Source organism: Crassostrea angulata, chromosome 10 (genome assembly GCF_025612915.1).
Source record: "Crassostrea angulata isolate pt1a10 chromosome 10, ASM2561291v2, whole genome shotgun sequence".
Lineage (NCBI taxonomy): Eukaryota > Metazoa > Mollusca > Bivalvia > Ostreida > Ostreidae > Magallana > Magallana angulata.
In genome coordinates this window covers 28,074,704-28,091,006 of record NC_069120.1, presented here as the reverse complement: position 1 = coordinate 28,091,006, position 16,303 = coordinate 28,074,704, and the positions used below count along the sequence as shown (strand labels likewise).

Sequence of the window (16,303 nt, the reverse complement as noted above, 5' to 3'; positions counted from 1 at the left end):
CAAACATATGTATTTTTTTGCGGTCTAATGTAACCGCAGAAATTGAAAACGCAGAATATAATTTGATACTTTTTAGAGGTTAAACCGCAAAAATTTCAAGCCGAAGAAAATACCCGTTATACGGTATAGTATCTATGAAAATTGTCTCAAACTAAATTCAATACTTTGTGACATTCATGAAGCTGTTCATTTTCAATTAATATCTGAAATAACATGTAAAAAAAAAAAAATTCGCCCAGAGGTTCCATTTTTGTGTTTCCCTCCTTAATGTTTTACGTTGCCGAAAAAATGAATTTAATGACCTTCCATATTAGCATTTCAAGTTAGTTCTTTCATCTTATAATATTTTACTATAAAATTAACGTGTTGTATAAGCATGTTGGTAGCATTCATTCAATAATACTTTTTCAACATTTGAAACTCATTTGGCCTAGAAATATCCAGGACAAATGAAAGATACACTTAATAATCAGCACGAATTTGGATAAAAACATATGTATATATACTTGTATAAGAATATATATTTTTTTCAATATCCATTACAATCCATAAAAAAGGACCTCTATTGTTTTATACATGTAATTCAATTACTGACACTTTGTGTAAAATGCGTTGAGTTTCACTCTATTTTTATGTATACATATATCCCCAATACTTAATCATTGTCCAAGACTAAAATCCTTATTACAATAATTTGATTAGAATATGTTAACCCTTTCAAATTATTTCTCATTCATTAACCTGCGTTATAAATGTATCTACTACAGACTGGAATTTTAAAATCATAAATCACGGTGCAAAAAGTTGATGCTTTAGTTTATAATATTGATGCTCCTTTATATTCTTGAATAAACAAATTGTTTCAGGTGATCTACTTTGAATTAAAATATAATTAGATTGTATTCATATACCTTAATACAGTGTTGAATGTATTTATATACTTTGATGCAGTGCTAATGGGTGATGAGATGAGCGCGGAAACCATCATGGCATTAGATGAGCCTCAAAAAATGAAAAAACAAGGTAGATTTGTCAAGAACTTCAACCAAGAACTATGGAATGACGTACGTCAAGAGATCGTTGAAACAGGGAATATGGCAAAGGTATTATAAGAAAGTACCAGTCTCGATTTTTTTTAATTGAGAATTTCATTTAAAGAGAATTTATTTTGAAGTTTTCAGGATTCCATTCGTGTGCTTTCATATCAAACATTTACAGTCAATCTTTATACCATTTCATTAAGTTGGCATGACTTTTACGGGTATGACTTTTACGGGGTTAAATTTCAAGAATTTGTTCATATAATATTTATAACGATTAACTGCATGGGATATAAACATGCCCTGCTTGCAATGGGCCAGTGAAACCGAAAAACAATCCACAGTTTCTATTTTGTTTAACAAATTTAAAAAAAAACATATTAGTTAATCAATAATTCTTTATTTTGCACTAAATTAAATGACAATGTAAAAAAGTTTACAGGTTTTTTTAAAATTTTAGTTGTTTTTCTGTTTTTTGTTTTTTTTTTTTAGTTTTTTAATCTTCGTTGCTTAATTAGTAAAAAAATATCAAAGTAAATATTAATATTAAAGTTTTTAATTCAGCTGATACTTTTAATATGACTGTATTTGTTGAAAAAATGCGATGAAGTAACAGATCTCCAATCTTGGTCAGCAGTTGTGAGCTTGCTTATTTGTGTAAGAATTTTAATCTGAAGCAGTTTTAGATCAATTTTAAATGATACAACACTATTGGTATTAAAATACATGAATATTAAGATACATCTATCTTGTATATAAATATATGAGTAAATTCTCAATAAATATAAATTGTTTTCTGTTTAGTTTTCACAGAATGAAGGATTAAAGACAAAGTTATTTAACACCTTTCCCAAAACACTAGTAGAAGCTAGCCCAACGAGCAAAATTTGGGGTATAGGATTGTCCATGGATGACAAGAGGGCGTGGAATAAACTGACATGGAGAGGTCAAAACCTGCTAGGGGAGATCTTGACCAGAGTGAGGGATAAATTGATGAGATCATTTCTTGAACCTGTGGTACCAGTAACACCACAGTAAAAGCAGAACAGTTTCTAGTTTAAGGTGGAGTAACATATCATCACAAAATGGCTGACCGCAGATCGAAACGACATTTCGTTTTATTAAAACGATTTTATGGACTGAAACATGTAACTTACTCCATAGCCGAGTGGATAAAGTGTCGGACTTGTGATCTGTTCATCCCGAGCTTTTGTTGTTACTTGCTGGAATTATTATTTTAGATATTCATTTTTCGCTTATTTGACATTTTTACAGTTTATTTATCATTATATCTTTTCAAAAAATTTTCTGCTAATTTGAGTGACTTTTTCCAGGTGTGTTATTCCACCTTAACAAGCCAACTAAGAAAGTTTGGAAATTATGTGACCTTGAAGTGGGAGGGGAAAGAATAATGAATTCATAGTGAATTTATTGTTTTTTTTAGTAACATTTCAAGTTGAAACTTTATTTGTGGTAATTTCGGGGTAATTTGTTCTATGATATTCCTACATCTTTATTTTTAAATCTAAACCATATAGAGGTTATACATTTGTATGTTATACGTTTTACGTAATTTCAACAACATATTCAACAACATGTTAGTTGAATAAATAACTATTCACGAAAACCCCCTTTTAATCACATTTGATAATTCATGTAGTTGAAATCATTTTCATCCCATTAATTAGCTATCCCTATCTATATTATGATTTTAAAAAATTTAAAAAAAACTTGATATATATGTACATGTACATCTTTAGTTATTAATTTTTTTTAATTTGCATTTATTTCTTACATGAACGTTGATAACCTTGTTCTTTCTTAAAATTGTTGGTCATAGTTATCGTAATAATTGTTTTAGAATGTTATTATTCGATATTATATACTGTAATGTACATGTATTTAAAATGTGCAATAATTGTGCCTAAAATTATATGAAAATCTTCAGTTATTGGTTAACTCTGAAATAAAAGTAGATTTGTATTATTACATATATATTATTTCATTATTAAAGTACATCTGTAAAAACAAATAACAGTTTTTCGTACATTATGTTGATCATTTAATCACGGCGATTTTATGCATTATTTTGTAACTTCACCACTTCCTAAACAAAATCACAATCATATGACTTTTCAAATCGTTTTGAACCCACAAAATGAAAAGCTTTATGACATTTAATGAAAAAGAAATTTGATAATTTATCAAACGCATTTTGTAATTATAAGAGAGACACATTCGATGGATAATGTTCAAAACCTAAGACCCATTAAACTATGTTAATTCTTTTTTTCTTTTCTTTTTTATTTTCTATTTTTTTTTACAAATACGTTTTGAAAAGACCACCTTATAAGTTTATAAAGTATATAATACTGATGTACTATGAAATTTTACATAAATATTAATGGATATAAATGATACCATCAGTAAATATGAATTTATGATCCAATTTATTTCTATTGATTTAATATCGCATCCACCAAAAATTAAAGTTCAACAAATTCATGATAATTTTCATACAAAACAATTTGTCCATTTTTTAAATAATATTTTTGATAAATTCTTTAATTCAATATTTTAAAACTTACACATTGTGTATAAAATTATCATTGATGTTTTCTGACCTCGAAGGACGCTAAAATTTCGTTTCTATATATACGTGGGCTGGTCCAGTGATTCCCGCTGTGACGTCACGGTCTATAGTCTATTTTTAAATGTTGTTGGGATTTTCATTAGGATAAAACGAAAGTAAGAAATAAAGGTAGGCACAATCGAAACGTTGTTAATTTACTGTCATTGCAGGCTTTTAAATGACTATATAATCGGGATAGATGCATAATATGTATGCATGATCTTTAATATACACTTTTCCATCGAAGAAATTTCAAAGAAACATCTTATTGGCTTTATATTACTTTAATATATTACTTTCGCTTTCTCTTTAACGCCCATATACGTTTTTTCTGAATTGTATCATAATTTAGCAAAAGGACAGTTGATAATGACATAATTTAGTTCAGCAATTTTTCATATTGTTAGTTCTTAACAAAGAGAGGATGCAAAATGGTTAAACGTGTAACAAAAATCGTTTTGTGGACATGGCGAGTTATACATGTAGATCGACTGAGCTATCTAGTACGTTAATTAACATTTTCTAACTAATAACTCTATTGTATTTCTAATTATATTGATGTACATTTTGTAGTCATGGCAGATAAAGATTCTGAATCAACTACTCCAGAATTGTCACAGGATTTGGAACAAATAACAATGGATGACAAGAAAGAGGATAAACATAACCCAGTTGTAGAGGCCGCAGACATTCAGAGACCATTGGCTGAAAATGGAGATGAAACACAGTCAAACGGAAGAAAAAATACCGAATTGAAATCGCCCCAAAATGATTTCTCTGAGGAAGGAAACGGTGTAGAAGAAAAGGTAGTGAGGCCAAAGGACCAAAAGAATACAGCTCAGGATGAAGAACCTGGGGACCTTCATCCAGGCGACCAGGATTTACCCGACGAAAGACATCAATACGTATATTTCTGGAGACATTCACATTTCAGTCAGCAATACACATGTCAGTTTGTTGTTGATGGAATTACATATAACAGTGCTGAACAATACATGATGCATCAGAAAGCAGGTAATTATATATTGGTTAGCAAATTTATTTTAGGATGTTAAGGTGTGCACTAAACCACTTGAATTTTAATTTTGAATACTAGTATTAGAGTAGAAAAGAATGAAAAATTAGTGTGATAGTGGGAAGATAACAGAAGAGTTAAAATATTGTAAGATTTTTTTTTTTATTTATCATTTCGTATTGTATGCTCGTAGTTGAGATCATTATCATGTTGCTTATCTTGTAAAATTAAACTGGGTTTTTTATGTAAACTCTATACATAACATTTAACAGTTAATAACACATACTTGTTTTTCAGATGATTGGTCCGAAACCCAACTTCTAAGACGTTTGAAATTTATAAACATAATGTACATTATGCAATGATATTGATCTTTTCTTCATTGATACATGCTTTACGTTGAGAAATATTTATGAAAAAAAATATTTACATTAAATTAAAGTCATCATTTTTACACTGACAGTGTGTCAGTCGCTCTTATGGTTTGGTTCAGTTTGGTTGTATTTTTTTTTTTACTGTACTTTGGATAAAATCGTGACCACTAAGTCCCTTTACTATATAAGCAGACTTTTGTGTGCCGTTGTTCTTTTTATTTAGTATTTTACAGTGTTAATGGGCGACGAGGAGAATGCAGGTATCATCATGGCACTAGATGTACCCCAAGAGATAAAAAATATAGGCAAACATGTTCAAAACTTTAACGCAGAACGCTGGGAAGAGGCGTGTCAGGCGATAGTCGAAAGAGGAAACATGGAAAAGGTAAATCTAAAGAAAAATGATTTATGTGTCGAATTGTTAACGTTTACTTCTAAGAAACACAAATATGATTATGGAAGTTATAGGCTGTAATTGATATATAATTGAAAGCAGTGCCTTTGTTTATTTCTTTCAGTTTTCACAAAATGAAGATTTAAAAGAACAGTTGTTTAGCACATTTCCAAAAACACTGGTTGAGGCTAGTCCACTTGACAACATCTGGGGCATAGGATTGGCTAGAGACGACAGACGGGCATGGAACAAACTGTCGTGGAAAGGGCAAAATCTTCTGGGGGAGATTTTGACGAAAGTGAGGGACAAGTTAATGAAATCATTTCTGGAACCTGTGGTACTAGAAAAAACTGAAGGGGATCCAATACAAGAGAGTGAATAAGAAAGTGGGGGTTTTTTTCAAAGTGATATATGATCGTTTGTTATAAAACTGTTATTTCTGTTTAATGCTTAAGATAGACAAGTATTTTCTAAAATATATGTGGAAAACCTTTGGCAATTCACCCAGGCATATTATAAATTTGTCACATTGTACGCATTGCATTGATTTATGATATAATTATTTTTATTTCAGTCAAATGATTTCTGTGAGATCGAGATCTGTGATAACATTAGTCGCAAACAATGTTAATTTGATTTATTAGCCTCTGATAACTGTGAAACCTGTAGAATACACAATAGACACCAAAAAAAAAAAACGGTTTTATGTAACATTGTATGGGCACCGTTTATTGGTTGTAATATGTAACGAGCAAAATATCAGTGATGAAATGCTTTAAATTTAGTTGTTCTTACGAAGTTTTCTTTTTCGTTTTCGTTTATTTGAAACACATATTTCACAATCTGTTTTTTGTTACCATTCCATTACAACCACTTGTTTTACTGATTTTTTAGTGCATTCACTTTGTGATATCAATAATAAGTATATTCTTCTTCCTCAATATAGGTTTATTGTTATTGATTTGATTCGAACAAATTTGATTGTGTATCAGAAAACAACAAAAAAGGCTCAGACACAACTTCTGACAACTTACGAGGTGTTATTCTTGCATTGACGGGGAATTTAATAATTACGTATAAGTCTATGTCTTGTTTTTCTACTCCCTGTGCACTGCCGAAGTTGTCAGACTAGAGACAAATTTCAATATTTAATAAGATTGTGTTGCCCATTCCTGTCTGACGACTGCACATATACTTAATTCCGTTTAGATAAAATAATTTATACATACAATCATTCATATGCTTGTTGTTCATCAAAAAATAAAAACGTTAACTTATTTTTCTTATACAATTCTTTTCTGGACATTTGAAAGATCATTCAAAAGAAGAAAAAAATGGACACTATGCATACGCCATGATGGCAGGGCAATTTTGATCTTTCAAGAAAAGAGGAGCCATTGAGTTGGCAGAAGCAGCAGCTTATCTTTAATTTATTTTGGTCAGTCTCTTGTTATGCAAATCGTCGATTATTTCTTTATTAAGAATTTCGCTGAGCATATAGAACCCTGAACAAGGAGCAGAATTCATGGCGCAGGTCGCATCAACCAACACCTTTTACTGTTTCTCTGAAATATACATGTAAACAAAAAATCCTGCAAAATAATCAAGAACCTTGAGCGCGCCGACGGAGCTCTCGTGGCGCTGTTGGAGATCTTACGGCGCTGTCACGGCGATCTCACTACGCTTCTACGGCGTGTTTATCAGAACGCTGAGCCACGGCGTGTACTTTGTGCATGTTCAAAGTGCGCGCCGTCGCATGGCGTTCTTCATTGTTCATGGCGATCCCACCGCGACGGACGAAGATGCCGTTGCGTTGTTACAGCACTGCAGGAGACTCTACTGCGTTTATCTTGGCGTTTTACATTATTTAAGGACGCAGCGGGATCGCCATGAGGACGCAGCTCCGGTGTGACAGGGGTTTTAGTACTTACTTAGGTTTTTGGAAAAGGACAAATGAATTGAAGAGATATTTTTTTAACACGAAACCTTGGAATGTTTGGTATCGGAAAATAGAAAACAAAAATCTGTCCGCCATGTTAGAATTCAAAAATGTGTATACCATCATAATCAACATTCGTAACAAATAAAAAAAAAACCATATGACTCTCAATGCCTTTTTTTCAGTGAGAAATACGTACAATGTTCTTACTAGCGTTTGTGTTTTAAGGTAATAAATCTAAATAAAGATATATACTTGTGTTTTTGATCTGTATAGAAACGTTCTATATATGTTATGTGCCATCTTTAACTTCTTCGTACAGAACGAGTCTTGCTGTCATCAGCCATTACCCGTAATGGAGGCGTGGTTTTGAATATACATAAAAACAGAATACGTGTATTTGAACATCATTATGTCATCCTCAAAAGTAAAAAAAATTCTGATCCGCTCCGCTCTACCTACTTATGGGGCGAATCAAAAACTTGACTTGGGAATATACATTATGAAGGCGAATGTTAATGAAAGATCGGAAATATATACGCCTACACTTGTTTGAATATTGATAAACTTGAACCGTAAAATAGAACGGTATTGGAGGGGAAACAAATGATATTTTTATTGCACAAAGTGCTATCTGTGTTCCTTATTCATTCGTTTGCGATTACCTATCATGCGTATTAAATCTTAAATCGTTTTAAAAATGAAAACAAATTTTTAGAATAGAATAAAAAAATGATTTTTTTTTTCTCAGCGCAGTCTTGACACGTGTCAAGATGAATTGATTGTTTGTTTTGTTTTCATCTTTGCAGTAGATAAATGAGATGAAAACTGAATTCATTTCGAGTAAACTGCGGGATTAAACAAATAAAAGTTTGCCTCAGTGGGCCCAGCCTTATGAACGAGACCTACACGAATCTGTTTGTCGACATATGCTTTTATCTTTTATAATGATTGAAAAATTGTTTTATGATAAAAATATTTACAAACCCATTAGATGGTACATGATTTTATGTACGTTCAATATTTTAAAATATGTATTTTTGTTTTGCTCGAAGGTAACGATTCTGCTACTAGTTCTCATTGCCCCCCCCCCCCCCCCCCCCCAAAAAAAAAAAAACTTTTAAAGTGAACAACGCTTTTGTCTTGTGTATTTTAATGCATTATAATTTGAATCAAAGTACTGAAAGTACTGTTAGACGGTGGCGTCGTTTGAAAGTGGCATATTACATGTAACAATGAGTGATGTATGATAATTATTTTTGTCGAAAACCGCGGCCAGTATCGCATACATGCACTAATACTTAACGCTTACTAGCACAACTGGTCGTGAGTTTCCTACATGGATAATTCTGTGGAAATCGTAGCTGTGATCTCAATCTACACTTTACAAATGCTGTGTCTCTTGGTCGTCATCTTTTTGGGAAAACCCAAAGATTTATCACAGTAGTCTTTGTCGTATAGAAGTTTGTATCTATATTTTGTATCAATATTCAGTTGACATTAAAACCTCGTTTGAATTGCCACCGCATATTGAATGAATAAATCAAATCCAAAGAGATTTTATCACAGTTCGCCCAAATATTTGATTGTTTGAAGAAGGTGAATTTTGGTTTTTTCCCTTTTGACCTTTTGGTTGACCCCGCAAAGGGGAACAACTTTTGGAAAGTGTGGATTGGACTATTGTGCTTTAAATATATTGTAGATTTCTCAAGTAACGAGAACAAATAAAGCTTTGGCATGATAAATTAATTACTTTTACTAACTATTTGGGCATACATATAGTATGTTAATTGTCCCTCTCGACAGCATTTTCCCTCAATTTCCTTCACGGGGAAAAAGTTGTAGTCTTGTGGACCATCACATTTGATTTTTTCCTCATAGTCAGTTAATACATTTAGGTGTAAAGAAAACGGAATGGGTTTACAAGAACCTGTTTGATAAAATTGGTATTGCTTTTGGAATGCACGTCTTCATGAAACAGAAGAGTAAATCAATATTTTATCTTCGACTTTAGTGGATTATTTCCATTTGCTCACAACGAAAGTGTAATATATTTGATATGTTATTATACAAGTTTACAAAATGGTAATTTCTAACTATATTCAGTTTGAAATATTTCAAAAAGATAAGAAAAAAAATAATAAATCTTTAAGTTTTGGTGGTATAGAACCCACAACCTAAAAACCCAAGTTCTATAAAGTTTCCTTATGGCTGGTGCTCTAACCACTCAGCCATTTCATTCACAACAAAGTGTGTTGTTTAAATGCTATATGAGACTATGACCACAAATTTACGGACTTGTATTATATTTCTAAAACGTTCAATTGTTGAGCTACAAAATGACATTTTTGAACTGTAGTGGGTCATCTCTCCACATTTTTTTTTTAGTAAAATCGGTTTAAAATCCATTAAACCACATTTAGACTGTAAAAAAAAATATTGAGCTCAGACTCACTCTATGAAAGAAAATGCATTGAAGTTATAAAAATTACACTATTAGGAGGTTTTGACACTCATACGCCAGTTTAAATCAATATAGTGCAAGTATTTAAAATATTTAAAGATGACAACCCGATGTTACGTTAAATATACATTGTTTTTAATTATTTTTTTTAAAAGTATCAGATTTAATGATATTTTAATCTTGCCGTATCTAATCATTCCTCATATGGGCACTTTACACGCCTTATTCACCCATTCTCTTTAATTTTATTCTTTGCATGTACTAGACAATAGATCTAGGGTTCGCAAATCCTGGCAATATTTTCGAGAAGCTATAGTTCTGTAGCTCAGCAGAATTCTACAGTCATCTTTGAAGCACATTTTTTTGCCTTCATGTTTCATTATTTATCGCAAATATAGCATGGATGTATACGCTACGGCCGATGTAGCATTGCGTTAAGTGATGACACTTTCTAACCGGTGTGTATTTCAATTGCGAGTCGCTACAAACTGGCGCATTTATATAGGCCCGCCTATTTGTAAATGCATGTTGACAAAATGATGCTAACACTTGGAAACAAATGTCGAAGAATGTTCATAATAGAGTTGTACTTGCGAGTTAAAAATTATTTGAGAACAAACGGGGCGATGTTTACGTACAAATGTAAATAATGTTATCTGTTAGTGAAAAAATGCCCCCAAACCAAAGAAAATATTCTCTAATACATTTAGCAGGGACGGGCGCTGATGAATTAAAGTCACTATTTGTACTTCGCTCATCGAATTGCGTTATTCAGTTCATTGTGAAAAAATTCGACAGAAACTGTTTAGTTAACAAAATTATTATATCTTACATTACCGTTCACAATGTACCATAAATGTATATAGAATATCGCATGTTTTTTCTCACAAAAAAGCTAGCGTTTGCTGCAAATTAGAGATACACGAGCTGACACGCCGTGAAATCCATAAGACGCATATGTAAAAAAATATCTGAACTAAAAATCTTTGAAACATCGTAAAATGTAGTTTATAAACATTTAAAATGGCGACTCGATTTGCACGTGAATTTTACAATCCGACGTCGATTAGCGTGTTTGAGAGAAAGTCAGCAGCAAGTAAAGCGTCAATATCTTCAGTAAATATTGTCTGATGAATATCGAAGTACCTGTAATAAAATTAATGTTTCTACAGACTGAGTGAGGTACAAAATAAGGTACATTATAAATCACAGGTCAGTCGAAAATTAAACACATTTATGTATCGTAAATTTAAAGTTTTTTGTGTGTTTGAAAACACATGCACACTTGTAGAAGAAACTGTGCCATTGATCGGTTGAAGTTCAATAAAATGTAATTTATGTAATATTCATTGTCAGTATCTGTTGTGAATTCTTTGGAATAAGCTACAACAACAAAAATATACTGCTCAACTAAAACTAATGCGTTGAAAATGGCTGAATTTATCGATGAAGCATAATTGCTGAAATATGAAATGGCAAACCAGTTTAAATAGTGTATTTCTGACAATTATTTATATCATAAAAAATACAAGAAGCAATTATTGTGACCAATTGTGACCAATTATCGCAGTGAAATAGTTTATGCAATCCTGATACACAGTTAAACGTCAAAACTGGCAGTTGGTGCTTAAATTATTAATACCGCGTTAACAGACAGGGTAACGGAAAACACAGTTTCATACATTATTTAAATGTATGTACAAAATAATTAGCAGCTATAATGCTTAAAATATCTGATAAGATTAAAATTAGTTCTCATACTGAAATCGACACGTAGATAAAACATTTTCTGTATAACACTGCATACATGTACCTAACAGAGTTATCGTTCGTTATCCGCTAGGGTCCCCGTGAGAAATACTCTTCCGGTCAGGACCGTAGCAATAGACCGTGGCTATTTATAGCCACCGTCTAATAATAAGAAACGAAGTGGTCTAGTTACACGCGCAATACCGTTCTCACACCTGTTTTGCATGTAAAGAGGGCTCGTGTCATGGTTTTGTTCACATACCGCAAGTAGGGAATAAACATGTCTGCTGATTAAAGATCATCTAAATCATACATGTAATTTTATTGTAAGTTAAAAAAACCCAAAATTATACACATTTCACATATTTCAAAAGTCATCTTGTTTAAACTATGGAACTTTCGTTTCAGCAATTCCTTTAAAATTACCAGAACGCACGTTTTTTCTCTGTCAGAATTATCCCTCTTTTCAAGTAGATTGCTCTTAGATGGCGGGAATTCGATTTCTATCTTGTTATACTCTATCAGTCACATTGATACAGTGATTATCTTCCCTTCTTAACCAACTGACCCCCCCCCCCCCCCCTTCCCACCCCCACACACTCACACATAACGAAAAACACTGATTTAAAAGAACCGAAAACAATTTTTTAAATATATTTAATATTTTCGCATGTAACTTTGTAGCACAATCAGGTTCTCCCCCGGATTGCGATACAAAATTCGTATTTTTACCCCCCCCCCCCCCCCAAAAAAAAAAAGGGGGGAGATAGAATTGAATATTTGATTAACTGTTGAATGATATTGACTGTAGCACGAATGTAACATAGTGAACCATGTTTGAAATGGGTTTTTTTTTAATAATTTACAAAGGTTTATTTCTGTCTTCATATTTAAAAAAAACTCTTTTCTATTCAATATTCTGCAGATTAAAGTGCAAAATGTGTTTTCCACTTGAAGAGTACAAACAGATTTATTTTCTATCAGAAAAACAAATTTTAGGCAAACTTATATGACAATGCATATAAACAAAACGTCTCTATATATAAAGTTCTATCGCAAACTTTCCGAAAGTTCTGTAAACAGAAAAATAAACGAGTTCTAGTGGTGAGTTGTTTATGATGCAGGGTTTAACACTTGAAACAAAAGGATGATACAACACTGGCATCAATGCTTTTGTCGTGATATATGGTAATATAATCAGAGTTAGCAGTGTTTCAAATCGCCAGCGCCATTAATGACAAATAAGAAAACAAACTTAGGAGAATTTGTCTTCATAGGTGAATCTATCTGTCTGGATCAATAGCCATTGTTTCGTCGCTTCCAAGTGTCTGGTATGGTGTCTTTGAAACAGGCAAATGGCAAAAATAGCAACAGAAAGTTCTGTTAGTCTGACGCTCCGCTTTGAATAACTGGTTCTTAAAACTCGGGTGTATTTTTTTTTAATATTGATTGAAGTCAACATCCTCCGTAGTTCATTTTGTCAAATTATAAACGATCTCCGATCGTCAGCCATGTTCGATAACTCTGAAGTATCCGGATTTTAACTATCCTTTTATTTAGACAAAAATAAATCTTCTGGTGTGAATATTACCATTAGTTATTCGACGAAATTCTTGGCTTAGTAGCATATTTTTTTATTTCAAGTTTGATGGCTTAACGCTGCATGAAAATAAAACATGATTCTTTTTCATAATTTCTTCTAGTGTGAATTTCATGAAATTTCATTTCACCAACATAAGTAGACAAGGTTATAGAACGGCATCAATTAATACATAATCACTTAAGCGTACACTTGTTACTGATGAAAATATCTTTACTAGCTTTCAGAAAGAACAAAATACTGTAAAGATAATTAAAAGAAATGTTGCATGATCGAGGTAATTTGTAGATTTTGTGTGGTTCTTTTTTTGTTCCAAGGGTCTACTTTAGACAAGTATGTGAAAAGGTTCCAAGTGTTCTTTATAAAATATCAAACTTCAAGCGCATACATTTCAAAGGATATATGTAATAGGTCTTATGTCGGTCTTGTTTATTGTCTTATATTAGATAAAACGACAATTTAAAGATAGTTATTTTGGAGTTTACTTGTTCAAAAATATATAAATAAAAAAAAAACCCAAAAAATCACAAGTTGTGGCAATAGATGTGGATGTCATGTGACAGCACGCAAGACCCTCACATGTGAACATTTTTTTTTTACAAGAGCGTTCTTTGTTTTCACTGACAGAGAGTTCTTTGAAACTGACGACAATCTTTTTTAGAATTTTCAGTATTAACACAATATTCCCCGGATGAATATAAAGTAACCTATTTTTCAATCTCACGGAGGCCACCCGACAAGAAAACGGTATATTTGCAAATGATGCATGCACGAGGGAAAAGAATATTCAATACCGATTATAGAACTCTAAAACGGACAAACATATCTATTTGAAGTGTAAAACGCAAACAACCTCTTACACCCTTTTAAGCTATACTGAGAATGTATAAATTTCAGTATTTGGAGAACCAACTGATAGTCAACAACGCAATACTGTCTCTCTGTCTGCCTCCTGACCCATATTCAAGTGTAACAGTACCGCTCTGAAAGTCCTGGGGGTTGTGTCAATCGGTACGGCCATCCATTTAGTCAATTTCAAATTTGTTTTTCTTTTCCCGGTGAGGTCTGAACTACGAGAAAAGGTGTAGATTCGCTTTAATGCCTTCCAAGGAACTGTCTCGTTGGGTCTAATTTCGCGTTACTCAGTTTGCTCTTTAAAGCGAGAAATTTAATCAACAGTCCTGTTTGAGAATTACTCGGAAGATGGAACACAAGGGGTGAATGTGACCTTTACAAGACGAGGTAACCATAGGTGAGATTACAGAGACCAGTACAATGTTACAAAAATACATTCAACGTACTTATCTCGTATTATGAGAAAAATATCGTTCTAATGTTAAATAAAAATCAGTCTTAGGAGATAATATTCCATGAAGTACGATTTTCCCCATTTAATCATTAGTTATACGAAACAATCAAAGGAAAATTTTTAGACTATTTGAAGCCAATTAAAAGCGTAGAAGCAAATAAATGGGATGAGGTTTTTTTTTATTATCAATAATTGTATCGATATTGACAATTGTGACACTTAAGACCAACAACATAGTCATGGCAATGCGTTAATCGACACTTACACAAGCTGGGGAAAATAAACTGCCGACTAACAAGCCCCTAAAGGTTCTTGTCTGTGTGAGCCTAATGAAATATCAATATTTCAATTTATCTATATCGATATATCTCTAATGTAGAAATTCATTATATTTTCATATTGAAAATAAAATTCTTGTATTTTATATCATTTTCGGTAAAATCAAGATTGAAAAACCTTGAATGTAACGTCAGCATGAATTTTTTCACCAATCAAATCTCTAATGTAGATTTTCATTATATTTTCATATTGAAAATAAAATGCTTGTATTGTATGTAATTTTCGGTAAAAATCAAGATTGAAAAACCTTGAATGTAACGTCAGCATGGATTTTTTTAACAATCAAATCCACTGAGAACTCAAATAGATTAAGTAATTGTCTTTTCTTTAACCGTTCGGTGTTCATGATCTGGAAGCGATTCATTCTCTACTTTAAGCTCGATAAACTATTGTATTCATGTTTTATTGTTCATTCGTCACCAGCTATAAACTGATAAAGCTCATAGACGACGTACAAAACCAATGATGCATTTGTCATACCTGTTTATATAAACAGGTAAATTGGAAAGAAAGCAAGATTACAAATGAAACTTTTATGACAAAAGGATTCTTGATAAATCTATTGATAAAATAATAAAATGCACAACTCTTTAACATTCTGAGATGACAACAGTTGAATGTAGTTAATGACTGATTTTAAAAGAACTGATATATTACTTATTACGGAATACAAGGGGAAAAACACTGTCCAGAAACCACATTTGCGAACCGTTATCAAATTGAATGAAGGCATGTTTATAGAATCAGTGATTTCTAAACACCATACATGTAGCTGTGGAACCGTGGCTATTCATGTGTACAACAAAGATTATCTATAACGTCCAGCGATATTTGGAGATCTACAGGTTTGTAGAAATCCATCAGTTAAATATTCTCAAAACGACGTTCAAAAAACAAAAAATGAAATCGTGTTGACTAAAATGTGCAAATCTTCAGTTACTAGTATATCGTTATGTAACGAATCGACTTCACGTAATTATATATTGTCAGAGCGAAGTCAAGTACTAGGCCATGAGGAAATTGATGAAATTCTCCAAGTCAGCTTGCCTTTCAAATTAATGCCAAGTAGTCTAAAAGTGTGGTCTTCCTTTGACAGATATATTCTGTAAATAGTCCACTTCTGTGTATCTTACCAAATATCCGTCAATTTTAAAAATTTTAAAGGAAGAATTTGGTTTCATCGGAACATCTCTCTCTCTCTCTCTCTCTCTCTCTCTCTCTCTCTCTCTCTCTCTCTCTCTCTCTCTTTTCATGAAACAGAGTAATGTTCCATCAAACAAATATATAAACCCATTATTGAAATTCCATAAAGCTGTTTAATTACCTGGCTGTATCGTCCGGCGTGCGTAAATGCAACTGATATACGATAAGGTATGCGATAACTTTTTTTTTAGTCTCCTTTAAAAACCAAGGTAGCAAAAATTTACACTAAAATTTTCTCGCTACCC

General features: G+C 32.2%; 1 protein-coding gene across 1 annotated transcript in view; it reads left to right on the top strand.

Moving 5' to 3' along the window:
- LOC128165914 (uncharacterized) overlaps window positions 1-6,733 on the top strand; it is a 44,948-nt gene extending 38,215 nt beyond the window's left edge. Inside the window, exons 11-16 of the mRNA XM_052830856.1 lie at window positions 952-1,103; window positions 1,845-2,074; window positions 3,672-3,724; window positions 4,246-4,686; window positions 5,295-5,446; window positions 5,580-6,733. Of these exons, the coding sequence (XP_052686816.1) occupies window positions 952-1,103; window positions 1,845-2,074; window positions 3,672-3,724; window positions 4,246-4,686; window positions 5,295-5,446; window positions 5,580-5,837 (1,286 nt within the window). The 3' untranslated portion in view covers window positions 5,838-6,733. The remainder of the gene's footprint in view (window positions 1-951; window positions 1,104-1,844; window positions 2,075-3,671; window positions 3,725-4,245; window positions 4,687-5,294; window positions 5,447-5,579) is intronic.
- Window positions 6,734-16,303: the final 9,570 nt, after the last annotated feature.